The 12,543-nt window shown below is 50.5% G+C and overlaps 4 protein-coding genes across 4 annotated transcripts; 2 read left to right on the top strand and 2 right to left on the bottom strand.

The window, feature by feature from the left end:
• Nucleotides 1-321: 321 nt before the first annotated feature.
• VFPPC_03588 (hypothetical protein) lies at nucleotides 322-1,728 on the top strand (the record flags this gene model as incomplete). The annotated part of the gene is made up of 4 exons (XM_022428342.1): nucleotides 322-395; nucleotides 581-732; nucleotides 1,126-1,464; nucleotides 1,541-1,728. The coding sequence occupies 4 exons, from the start codon at nucleotides 322-324 to the stop codon at nucleotides 1,726-1,728; spliced, it is 753 nt and encodes a 250-aa protein (XP_022284631.1).
• Nucleotides 1,729-4,503: 2,775 nt separating this feature from the next.
• VFPPC_03586 (kinetochore protein SPC24) lies at nucleotides 4,504-4,919 on the bottom strand (the record flags this gene model as incomplete). Its single annotated transcript, XM_018283075.2, has 2 exons — nucleotides 4,504-4,836; nucleotides 4,893-4,919. The coding sequence occupies 2 exons, from the start codon at nucleotides 4,917-4,919 to the stop codon at nucleotides 4,504-4,506; spliced, it is 360 nt and encodes a 119-aa protein (XP_018147797.2).
• Nucleotides 4,920-5,413: 494 nt separating this feature from the next.
• On the top strand, nucleotides 5,414-6,027 carry VFPPC_13492 (hypothetical protein; the record flags this gene model as incomplete). Its single annotated transcript, XM_018291267.1, has 4 exons — nucleotides 5,414-5,432; nucleotides 5,488-5,506; nucleotides 5,555-5,648; nucleotides 5,698-6,027. The coding sequence occupies 4 exons, from the start codon at nucleotides 5,414-5,416 to the stop codon at nucleotides 6,025-6,027; spliced, it is 462 nt and encodes a 153-aa protein (XP_018147796.1).
• Nucleotides 6,028-7,346: 1,319 nt separating this feature from the next.
• Nucleotides 7,347-9,375, bottom strand: VFPPC_03585 (cell division control protein 3; the record flags this gene model as incomplete). Its single annotated transcript, XM_018283074.1, has 5 exons — nucleotides 7,347-7,982; nucleotides 8,039-8,505; nucleotides 8,572-8,832; nucleotides 8,941-9,023; nucleotides 9,071-9,375. The coding sequence occupies 5 exons, from the start codon at nucleotides 9,373-9,375 to the stop codon at nucleotides 7,347-7,349; spliced, it is 1,752 nt and encodes a 583-aa protein (XP_018147795.1).
• Nucleotides 9,376-12,543: the final 3,168 nt, after the last annotated feature.

The raw sequence follows: 12,543 nt of genomic DNA, 5'->3' as shown, positions 1-12,543 counted from the left end.
TTGAAGCGTTTGGTGAGGGCGGCGGCTTGGGTGAGCGTTGCGCCGAGGAGGGGGTATAGGAAGTGCATGTTGTGAATGTGTTGGTATGTATTTAGTTGGATATTGGTGCTTATGTGGATTGTTTGGAGTAGAGTGAAAATGAGAGTAATGTTCTATTTGTATTTTGTGATATCGCCCAGATAGGCAAGAATATAAGTGATAGCCATGATGACCTCCGGTACCAAACAAGCTGATGCTGCTTTCGAGGTGAATGATGCTGTCAAAGCTCCATCTGGAAAGTCCCAATGAATGTTGCCCGGCTTTACACATCTATCTACGGTCATGATCGGCATGGATGGTTCGGCTCCCATGTCAGATGCTAGTAGCTGCCTTCCCAATGGGGCATGGGGAAGATTGCCGATCTGAGAAGGTCACTTCTTGGTGTCTGAATGTGAAACAGTGTATGATTAGATCTGGAGGATTTGAATCTCATTTGTCTATAGATGATGACGTGAGTGCTGTATCGGCGGCATCTGGGTTAACTACATCACCACTCCAATGCAAAAGCCACCATCTGAACAGTATCAAACGTATTAAAAAGATCAGCGGAAATAGATCCGACTCGCCCAGCTCCAACCACTTTCTATTCTTATCAAACTTTCACTCAGTACAGTGGGACGAGTCGCCACCCGAACCGCGTGCCATTTAGGGACCCTAATATGGGTTGCCGGATTTCCGGCAGCGATCTACGGTGCATATACTAACGCAATTCACTTTCCTATTTCATTCCAACCTGGATTACGATATGTAAGTCTGTGACACGAAGTGCGTCCGATGACAGCGTAAATAAAGATGTTAGCAAATTGAAACTTGATTTGGAAGTTGAGCTTTTCGTGACGTTGTTGCTATATGGGTTGATGATGGTGGCGAGTTGACTTTGTGGCGTTTAGGTCCAAAGGCACGATACTTTTGGCCAGCCGCAGCCGCTATGAACGTGATCTGAGTTTCGGTATTTGCTGTGGGGAGTATTTAATGTACTTTTGAATTGACTTGCCAGACTTGGATCATTTTCGCGAACCAGTTACCATGGTGTTGGATAACAATGGTACCCCGAATTCATGTTTGACCGCTCACACGTGTGATAAGTAGTTGCTCTGTTGCACAAACGTAAACTTCACTTCTTGTCCAGCACGAATTCCACACATAATCCATCAAGCCAGTTCTGCTATAGGCTCTCGTCGACCCAACCCCTTCTCATACACAGGCGATATCTGCGACCCTGGCGATACAACCGACGCATCACATTCATATACCCCATAACTACCATAGACTGGCGAGCCCGCTACCTCATGCCTTTCAACAGTCTTCCTCCTCTTGATACACCTCCTAAAAAAGAAGATACCACCAATAACCAGCGCCAACACCAACCCAACCGGTCCAATTACCGCACCCGCTATCCACGCCTTATTCTCAGACACGCCAGACGCTCCAACTTCCGTAACCGATTCTAAACGCCCATCAGCGGAATTTCCCCCGTTGCAAGTCCAATACACACCTGTAGGAGAAATCCCCGGCCGGGAAGGCGTCAACGTCGACGATGCTGTAGACGTAGTCCACGCATCTATCCTCCTATACATCGTCTCTACTCTCGGGGAAGAAATAAAGCACGCAACATCCGTTACGGCGGCCTGCGTTCCCGCGGGATACACTGAAAACACTGTGACGGTGCCACATCTTGCGGTTTTGTAGCTGTTGCTGTAACAGGTGAGTTTGTTGTCCTGAAGTTGTGCGTGTTGCTTACCAGTTTGTTGTTGAGCCATCCGCTTTATAAAGGGTGTTAGAAACGCATTTGGTGCCCATTATACAGGGATCGGAGTCGCAGCAGCCGATGTGTGTGCCGGAGGTGATGTAGCTGTTTGCATCGGGACACCATCCCGCTGTGGCGGCTACGTATGTTAGTTTTGGGAGGTTTGTTCGCAGATATTGATGGCGTACCGGTTCCTGTTGGTGGGAGGATCCAGCCCATGAAGCTTGGGTCGTCTTCATGGCGAGTATACGTGGTTTTTGTTGTTGTTTTAGTTGTTGTTGTTGTTGCTTTACTCATAGTCGCAACTAGGTAGTTGGAGTCTATCAACGGGCCACTACGGTTGGACCATGATGCTTCTCACTTTCAACAGTAATATCCTGCGAGAGAAAAAGTACAAATATCTCCAAAGCGCGACATCCACCGATTTCAAACACGGCCAGGTCTTCTCCTGTTTCTAGCCGTGATTCCGCAGATTCAGCCGGCCAAAGCTCGTCAGTGCGTGCATTGGATGAACAACGCACACCATTCACTATAAGTCTAGCGCTTATTTCCTCAGTATAGTTGGTCGAAACTACGCCGCTAGGACAAAGAGGTAGTTTAAAATATCTACATGTGTGTCCTCTAGTCCGGTTGGTCGGTTCGTGAAGGATGCTTTAACACCCATCAGAGGGCAGAGCCCGGTTGGCAAGCATGCTGGCATACTGTACGACGTGATGGAATGAGGGGAAGCATTGATGAAGAGCCACGTCTAGTCCCGGTGAAATGGTACTCATGTTCATTGGTGTGTTGGGTGTAATTAACGCCCAGTGTGTTCATGGCGCGCCGCAATAGTCACAAAGCTTGGACTCTTTGGTGGTTCAATCACTGGAGACTCAGCCAGCTTCTTGCAGTTTGAGAAAGGTCTGTGTTTCATCAAAGCTGTGAGGCGGTCAGTCCCAAAATGCCTGTGCTAAACGGACCGATATGCTCTGATCCATGGTTGGTGGGTTCGGCCATCTTTGATGTTGAAGGTTGGTTGTGTGATTCACCCTGTGCCGAACGTATAACATAGAAATATGCGCCGTAATGGTCCGCAAAGAGTACGGTGATGTTTCGAGCAACAGAGGGGAAATCTTCACAGGTTCGGTCCACCAATTCAGCAGCAAACCCGGTGCAATCGGCAACAAGTTGTCTTCAGAAACCAGTCTAGCGCTGAAGCAGCAAGCCAGGCAGGCAGAGAGTCCCAAGGTTGAACAACAGGAGAGACTTCTCAGTATAAAGAGAGCTCTCGATCGTGTAACAAAGATATCGCGGTTCACCTCCATAAACGTCTTCTCTTCCTTCCCAGCTATGGCATGAGTTCCCTCTCGGGGAACAATCCAACCGCGAATCACCAGCATTTCTTGGTAGGAAGTCATGTGAGGCTATGCTTTTGAACTGTAGCCCGACGAGGCAAAGGGTGTCTCAAGCCTCGCGGTCCCCTTGCCCTGTCCCTGCGCACATGGACCCTATGTGCATATCTGTAATCTCGCCAAGACATATTGATATTAAGGTAAGACTCACTTCCGTCAGTATCAGATGCAGGACCGCCAAGTCCTATAGTGTTTTTGATTTCAACTGGCATAAAGGAAATTGGCCTTATCACAGTTCATAGATGGGTTTACGCGGATGAAAGCGAAATTATAATGAGTCTCCATGAGTCCAATTTGCGTGACGAACACTCGGGTTACTAGAATACTAAGCGATATAGGAAATGAGTGTTTCACATGCACATTAGACATAACAAATCGTCCCGTTACACTATGCAAGGGTATAGGTTTACCCAAGGGAGTTGGTCATGATACTCAGTCGTTCTATTCCAGGAGGGCTCTACGGAGTAAAGTTTGTGTTATTAAGAGAACATCACTTGGGACACTCAACCACGCTCGTACGGCCATACAATAGATCCTACGACCAGCGGCAAGTCTCTTACATTCAACACCTTACTCTATAAGAGCACTTCGCATCAGAAACATCCTGACAAGTTTCGGATCCAATACTACCAGGTACGAAATCCAAGCACCAATTGAACTAAGACCTGCCAGAGGTACAGACAAGCGAACCACCCTACATTGGTTTAGGTCCTCGTCTTGAATCCGGTTTCCATCATTACGTCACCATGCAGTTCTTGCGCTTAGTCGTCAAGACTTCATGGAGTAATAGCATCTTCATCTCCAATAGTGATTGAGAACCCTGTTCCGCGTACAACACAAACTCCTTAGTCCCACCTAGGCACGCTTTTCGTTGACTCTGAAGAATTATCCAACATTGTGGACTTGTATGATATAATCGTCCCTCATCAATAAACACCATGCTACCCCACGATCAAGTTCCTATCCGCCCTCTAAGGACAGCCAGCATCCCAAACCAAGACACATTCCAACCCTGAAAATAGAACCAACTCCCAAAACTCCAAGCACCATCTACCACCAACTATCCCCTCATCGTACGTCCATCCATCCTACACAATCCCCCAAAAGTAATTCGCATAAAAAAACCTCGAAAACTTCCTATCCACATTCACAACATGCACATCCCCCCCACCACTCCTCACCACCGCCCTCGTCCACTCCCCATCCCTCTCATCCCTCTCGATATCAATCCCCAGACTCCTATACACCTTCAACCGCAGCAGCACCTCATCGTCCACCACGTCCCTCCGCCGCGGCCGCCTCATGCCCCTCCAGCCCTGCAGATCGTCAGCTCTGCAGCCGCGCCGCCAAATCAGCCGCCTGCTGCGCCAGCCGCTCCGCCTCCATCTCCGCGTCGCTGGCTGCCTTTGCGGTGCGGAACTTGCGCGTGTCGAGGGTCGCGATCTTGGAGGCGTGGTCGGAGGGCGAGTGTGAGGACGTGAGCTCCGCGTGTTGGGAGGTGAGTGTGCTGAGTTGGCGGTGGAGTTTTTTGAGCGACGTTTCGGCGTCGCGCATCCGGAGGTCGCGCGCTTGTTGGAGCGTGGACAGCGATTCGGAGATGCGGGAGATGGCGAGCTTGTCGGGGTTGATGTTGAAGTTGTTTATTGTGTGGTTTATGAGCTGTGTTTTTTGTTAAGTTTGGCGGTTTGCATGGTGTGGGGGTTGGAGGAACGTACTGTGGCGGGATCTTCTGAGAGGAGCATTTTGATGGTATTGCCTCCTGCGGCTCTTGTGATGTTGGTGCTTTGTGTTTGATTCGCGTCCAATGCTTGATTTTGCTGTGGTTGATGTCGTCGCGTGATGTAAATGTAGATGTAGATGCATGTTCAAGAGTCGCGACCCGCCTATCAGAGCTAAGCATCCACCAACCAGATCGCACCACCCGTCGTCAGGGGCGACAATCTTATCACCCACCCGAACAGTCCAGCACCCGACATTTTACCGCCCACCTCATCCAAGTGCCCAACCTGAATTCCACCACGTCCCTCCAGTAGCGTCATCGTTGCCACCAGACACCAGTCGACCTCAGCAGGCACAAGCCACACCACGAGCTCCAAACTCCAGTCACCCGTCCCTCGTCAAGGACATCACATTAAACCTCCAGAAACCACATCTCCCAACCTCGAACCTCATCTCATTTCTCAAACTCCCAATAGAGTACGACTTCAACGCATTCATCCCATCTTAATCCGCCAAAATGGTCACCCAACTACCCTGTGAGTATCCCAGCTCCATCACCATTACCGAGGCAAACTAACTCACCACCACCAGATGCCCTCGACGCAGAAACGTCAGTCCCTCATTCCCACCAAAACGCATAACCGTCTAACCCCTCCAGGCCACTAAGCCCCTCAGAGCTCCAAGTCCTGAGGGCCCAATACGAAAAAGAAGGCGACATGGTCGGCGTCCAAACAAAATTCAACTACGCATGGGTAAACCACACCACTCATCTCCCATCCCATCAATCCCTAACAGAAACAGGGCCTCGTCAAATCAAATAACCGCAACGACCAACAACTCGGCGTCCGCCTGCTCAGCGACATATTCCGAGTGTCTCCCGAACGCCGCCGCGAATGCCTCTACTATCTCGCCCTGGGGAACTACAAGCTCGGCAACTACGGCGAGGCTCGCCGCTACAACGACCTCTTGCTGGACAAGGAGCCTGCCAATCTGCAGGCTTCTGATCTGCGGCAGTTGATTGATAATAAGGTTGCTAAGGAGGGGCTCATGGGCGTGGCTATTCTGAGTGGTGTTAGTATTGCTGCTGGTGTTGTTGGTGCCTTTTTGCTCAAGAATGCAAGGAAAAGGTAGAGCGATGTCGGGGAGTAATCAAGATTGGATAAGACCCAGAGCAGTATGGGCAAGGATTTACGCTACGTTGGAAGTCAGGATGGGTATCCCATTCGGCCAGTCATGGCGATATGACACGGAGCAAAATCGCCACCTTGCAGCCGTTGTATTATAAAAACTAAAGGCGACCACCCTATGTTAATGAAGCATGCATACATATATATATCATCTCGATTCTACTCTGCGCTTACTACCGGTGATTATGTCAAAAGTACAGGTAAAAAAGCCTTGCAGCAGCTTGTCTTACACCGTCACCCTACCATACGGCCTCATCTTCAGCAACTTTACTCCCGTGAAAATCTCCAAACATGGCACATGCAGTAAAACGAGCAACATCACAAAACAAGCAAAGACACATACGTATAAAGACAATGAAATCAAACTAGCTAAGAAAAAACAAGCGAGCCTAGACGACAATTCCGTGTGTCGAGACGTCAAATAAAAACAACCTGTCCCAATCACACGACTAAAATACAACAGTTGCTGTTCGGCCCTCGTCGGCCAAATCATCCATCTGCTCCTGTCCAAGTCCAATCCGCAACCAGTGCTCCATACAGATGCGACAAAGGGTATCCGGGGGGCAGGCAGGACGACAAGGCAAAGATGCAGGCGTTGCCGACCAATCTTGTTGGGCATATAAATTAAAGGAAACCATAAGTGTGCACAACACGTCAGTGCCGAAAAGACAAGGTTCTTTCAGCACTAAAAAAAAACACAAAGAAGACGGCATCAATCCCATGGCAAAAGGGAAGACTGCCAAAGAAGCAGAGCGATTATGCTCTCAGTCTGTCAAGAAAAGAAGACTTCGCGTCGTTCTCTTCTGGGGTAAACACACAGGACTGAAATGCTCTTGGCCATGCTTGATCCGCAACCAGCCCTCGCGGACTCAAGCAGGAGAGCAACCCCCCAGACACCACTCCCGAGGTGCAATCGCCCGCACACTCACCAAAACTACTTTTTATTTTTCTTTCGTATTGTTGAATATTTTCATAGCCTGCAGTCCCCCGGGGCGCTGCGGGGCCATTGTTCCGTAGATAACGTTCTTTGCTTGTCCGACTCCGTTAAGACAACTTTTGTTCAGGGTGATTAAGTGAGGAGGGTGTGATTAATGACAAAAAAATGTGACGAGAAAAAGGCCGACAGAGAAACTAGAATCGAAGGAATAAGGAAAGGCGTCGAGCTGCTGGTGTATGGCGTGTCATGGATACTCAGACGTTGATCGTAGAGAGATGGCAAACTGTGCGTCGCTAAAGACTCGAAAAAGGGACTCTTTCTCAGCCTTAACGCAGTGAGAAACCCTTGCGCTTGCCTTCCTTCTCTAGCGGCCGTCCGCTCTCGATGCGCTGCTTCTTGTCTTCGAGCTCTGCCCGCTGGCGCTCGAGTTGCTCCTTCATCTCTCTGTGACGGGCATACAGCTCCTCCTCGGACTGCTTGAGCTTGCTCTCTTTCTCGGCAACCTTTTGTTGGAAGACCATCTTCATCTCGGCCTCCATCTTGGCTAGCTTCTGCTCGTGCAGAGCACGCTCCTCCTCCTGCTTGACAGCAGGGTTGACCTCCTTGAAGACACTGGGGTCCTGCGACACGCCCATGGCAATGAGCTTGTCGGTACGGTAGTTCTCGTACAGAGTGTTGTTGGTATGCTCCTTGAGCTCTTCCATGTGCGTTCGGATGAGCATCTGGCGCAGCTTGACAAAGTCGCAGTGCTCCTCGTTGTCAACCTCAATGATACCCCAAGGGTAATGACGTCCGCGAACGGCTCTGCCGTCGGCAGTCTTGATCTCATTGGTGGCACCAACAACGGCGAATGGAACCTTGGACATGATTTCATTGTTCTCGGCAATGGTCTCCTCATCATCCAGCTCATATCGAGGACCCTCAAAGATCTGAATGCCATGGTGTTTGATATCGGCCAGAATCTAGTACAATGATGAGCATGTAAATTAGCTAGGTGGTAGGGTGTGGAGAAACTTACTCTGGCCTTGAAGCTGGCAATCTCCTCATCGGTGAGCGTGTCAGACTTGGCAATGACAGGGATCAAGTTGACCTTGGTGTGAAGACGTCGCATGACCTCAATATCCAGGGGCTTCAAAGAGTGGCCAGTGGGCTGAACGAAGAAAACGCAAGCGTGAATGCGGTTGTCGACAATGTTCATGCGGTTGACCTTGTTCTCGGCATCCAGGTAGGCATCATATCGGCGCTCGATGTCGTCCACAATGGGGCGCCACGACTCGTCATTGTTGACAAAGTCACCAAATCCGGGAGTGTCGACAACAGTCAGGCGGAGACGGACGCCAGCCTCTTCGATATCAGCACTGATGGCCTGGATCTGGACGGTCTTGGGAATGATGTCCAGGCTAGGTCCCTTGCGCTCTCTGGGAGGGTACAGAGAGGTGTTGAACAGCGTATTGACGAGAGTAGACTTGCCAAGACCAGATTCACCTTGAAAGCAGCGGTTGTTAGACACGTTGCTTTGGCTTGTAGCAAGTTACCGTTCATAAGACTTACCGACGACCATGACGTTGAAGTTGAAGCCCTTGCGAACACTCTTGCGGTGCCACTGGTTGGGCAAGTTGGCAAAACCGACATAGCCAGTAAGCTTCCTTCGGACAATGTTTCGTGCGTCCTGGATAGAAGAAGGAGCTGGCTGAGAGGGAACTGCAGGCGCGGGGTCAGAAGGAGGAACATCTTGAGCGGAGGCCGCGGACTCAAGCTTGCCAGCAGGAGGAGAGGCGGGAGCACCCGTGGGTGAATCGGAGCCGTTAGAAGCTGTACGAACATCTGGTCAGCATGCGTTTCATTCAGACAAGGCAAACATGTTTAGAAAATGGTGTGAGAAGAGTGGCAGGTGGTCACGAGTGGGGTAAGGTAGCTAACAGCCCAGATCTTTGACCTGATCGTCGGCACGTTCCCTGGAAGCTCCCCCGAGCTCCCCGAAGTCCTTGAGCTTCCCGAGGTTCCTGAAGTTCCTGAGGTTGAGTCCGATGGTGGCTCCTCGGACTCGTACTTGGTAGGTTGTTCCTGATCTTGTGGAGTGTACAACTCGTCAAAGGACATCGGATTCAGAGGGTTCAACTTTGGAGGATCCTCAACATCAAGCATGCTGCGATAATGTCGTACGGTACTAGTGATTGACGGTGCCGCAGAAGACGATGCTGAAGGTATAATAGTCATGTCCTGAGTGGCCATGATGCTGCTCGTCCTTTTTGAGGCGATAGTTGGCTCTGCCGCTGCACTACTCTGGTCAAGAACAGCTTCCTCCGGGGTGTTCCTGGTGCGCGTCTTGGCTTGCTTTGCCAATTCCGTCGCCATTTTCGATTACGATAGTGTCCGTTTTTGTCAATTAAGAAACGGAAGTAGTGGTGCACACGAAATGCTGTCAAGTCCAAAAAGGGGGGGCCAATGTCGAGTCCCGGCAATGAAATCCAAGAAAATGTAAATGTCGTTGAACGAATGTCCAGGGGCTTATTGCGTTGAGAAACTGTCGAAATGAAGGACGCAAGAATTGTGATAAGGTGTCGAAGAGGAATCGGATTGTTGGAGCTGCCTCGAGGGGGTATGCCGCTGAAACTCGGGGCCGACTTGCACTTTCTCTCGCCTTTCACATTCACACAAAGGAACAGGTTGCGCGTGTCGAGACACTGTAAAAGAAAGTGGCATCTTACCCATATCGATGTATAAAGAGCGGTGGATCGATCTCTAAAGGAATGGAGGAGAAGGTAGATTCTGAGAGATGGAAAATGTCAGCTATGTCAGGGAAGAGCTACTTTGGTGTCAGGGGAGAGGGGGTGGCCGAGTGCAGAACAGGAGCAACCTGATCTTGCTTGCCTCAAGTAAAAAAAAAATAAAGTTGAGGCAGGCTGGCTCGAGGTAGACCGCAACAAGAATCACCACGATACGTGCAGTGGCGATGAGCCAAAACGAGAAGCGCTTTCCTCGTCCAGGGGTTGTGTGAGGGTAACCTACCAGTAGGCAATTAAGATAGGAGAACCCAGCGAGCAGGAGCACGCGTGTCAAAGGACGGGGTTCAAGTAAAAAAAAAATTAAAAGAGAATTCGGCCACGAATTGTCGACAGTGAAGCCCGAGGCGGCGCACGAGAGGTCGACGAAGAGGAAGTAGCAATGATGGGAGAGAGAATGGCGAAAGTGAAGTCAGGGTCGAAAGGTTGGAGATGAAAGTCAAAGGGGAAATTCGAGGGGGCGTGCGCAGGCTGGGCTGGGCTGGGCTGGCTGGGAAAGTATGAGTGAGGAACTGAGACGGCGGGACCCAAGACAGGAGGAAATTCTGCTGCGTTGTCCGCAAGACCGGAAAGCAAGCGCGACCAGAACGTGTGGGAGATTGAGCGAATGCGCCGCTCCTGCCCCCGTCCCCCTCCAAAGTTCGTGGTGCCTGCCACTAGAGAGAAGCCCCAGCCGGCGTGGCAGCCCCCCAGCCATGACCACTACTGACGAGTTGATCCCCTTTAGGCGTGGCACCACAGAACATGAACACCAAACTACACGCAGAACAGGACAGAAGTAGGTGCTGGGGCCTCTGATTGGGGCATGGCCAGCAAAAGGGGGATTGTGCTGGACTATTCCTAACTGGGACTAGACTGGAACAGGGGGCTCGACGAAGCTTTGGAGACTCAACGGCAAAGAAGAGCGTCACCATGTTGATTGGCTGCCGCGTCTGGCAATCCTCCAATCCAAGACCCTGAGAGATGGGGCTGGCAGTGGGTTTCCGGCGTGGGAGATGAGGACATTGAGCATTGGCCCAGGGCCTCCTCACCTGGCATCACAGCATTCAGGGGGTCGACAAGGCTGGTAGTCAAGACTGGCCTGGGGGCCTAGCTGTCGTCTGGGGCGTTCATTTGGAGCTACCGGACCTCTGGACCAGACGCAAACCATCAAACTTGCTGCAAGCTGCGAGTCACAGATGGCGGTCATCAAGAGCTTGGCCAAGTGCCATCCGATGACTTTGATGATCAATGATTGCAGCAACAACCGCACGGACGTGACTGCCCGAATACCTTGCATGCTCAATGTCCTGTGCAAAAGGGGGCCGAAACGAAACAATCAGATCAAACCTACCTTGACAGTTGTCCGCCTCTGTCTCTGCAGCGGAACAAAGCTTCAGCGTTGTGCAGACTATCCAATGCTCACCAGACATCACGACTCGGCCTGGCCAATTTTTTTTACCTTTTTTTTTTTTTTTAATTTTTCAGAAAAAAAATTTTTTTTTTTAGCTCATCTTCCCGCCGCCTGTCTTGTCAGTGTCTCTAGGTCTTGGTTTTCCGCGTCAATGTTCAAGACTTTGTCGTACATCTCACCAAATGGAACGTGATGCAATACTCACCGCCAGTGACAGGCAAGGCAATTTTCTTGAGACGGACAAGTCGAGTTGTAAGTTTTTACTTCTTCTCCTGTCACGCATTGTCCCTCTGTCGGCTTCTGCTAGCTTCCGCAGGTTTCACTTCCCTAATAACTGCGTATATGTCCGTAAATGGCTGGCTGCCGCCAATCTATGCCTGCTCTGTCGTTCATCTGGATCGAGTCTCGCAACGCCATTGCGAATCGTGCAATGGATGCCAAGTAAAAGCAAGCATAATTCTAGTAGACATGGACAGCACATGACACTTTTGGCGCACCTGGCTCCGAACCACTGCAAGCAGTGCTTTTTCTCCTTTTACCCAGACCCATTTGGGGACAAAGAAAAAGCAACCAACATGGTGAATAGGGTCAGAATCTCGTTTCATCGACCTGAGCGCTGCTCCTCCGTAGTCTGGTGGAAAGTGCAAATTTGTCGTCTTGTTTTGTTTTTTTACGTGACCAGACTCGTGTCAATGGCGCTCATATCCTCGCAAATGTCCCCTTTCTCGCCTGGGCGTAATCACAGTCCTCCTGGCATTGAGTGAAGGGACAATAGGACAATGTCTTCCATTCTTTCAATAAACGCGATTGTTTCGTACCGTGCCCAAAGTCTCCGTGCCGCGGTTCGAAGTTCCCAGCTTTTTCTGTTTTAGCTGCAAATGAGGCCTTCGTCCCCCAGTCCACGTCTTGGCCAATCTGTCTTGTTACGACGAGGTGCTACTTCAGTACCCTGGCTCGATCTCTGAAACTGGCTGGAGGCGACGCTTCCACCACTATGGAGTCTGTGCTTCCATCCTCGTGGTTGCAACCGAAGACCATCCCTATTCCCGTTGAGGAATGGGCAACAAGATTGGATTCGCTCAATGCCGATGCGACGTCGTTGCCGACAAGGCGGAAGATAGGCCATTGTGTCACAACTGTTCGGGCTGTCCATCAAAACTACTCGCCTACTGCCATGTAAAGAATAGAGAACATAGATATCTCTAGGTACGTGTGTTTGTCTGGTGCTTGAAGCTCGCTCAATGCTTGGTTGGCTTGCTCCAGGTCTGGTTGCGTGGTTCATAAGAAGCGTTTAGTTCTTCACAGCTTGTCCAGGTTGCCACACTGCATACAAGCTCCTGCAGCCAT

Source organism: Pochonia chlamydosporia, chromosome 2, assembly GCF_001653235.2.
Source record: "Pochonia chlamydosporia 170 chromosome 2, whole genome shotgun sequence".
NCBI classification, from domain to species: Eukaryota; Fungi; Ascomycota; class Sordariomycetes; order Hypocreales; family Clavicipitaceae; genus Pochonia; species Pochonia chlamydosporia.
The sequence above is the reverse complement of the archived record's forward strand: the minus strand, read 5'-3'. Positions and strand labels throughout refer to the sequence as shown.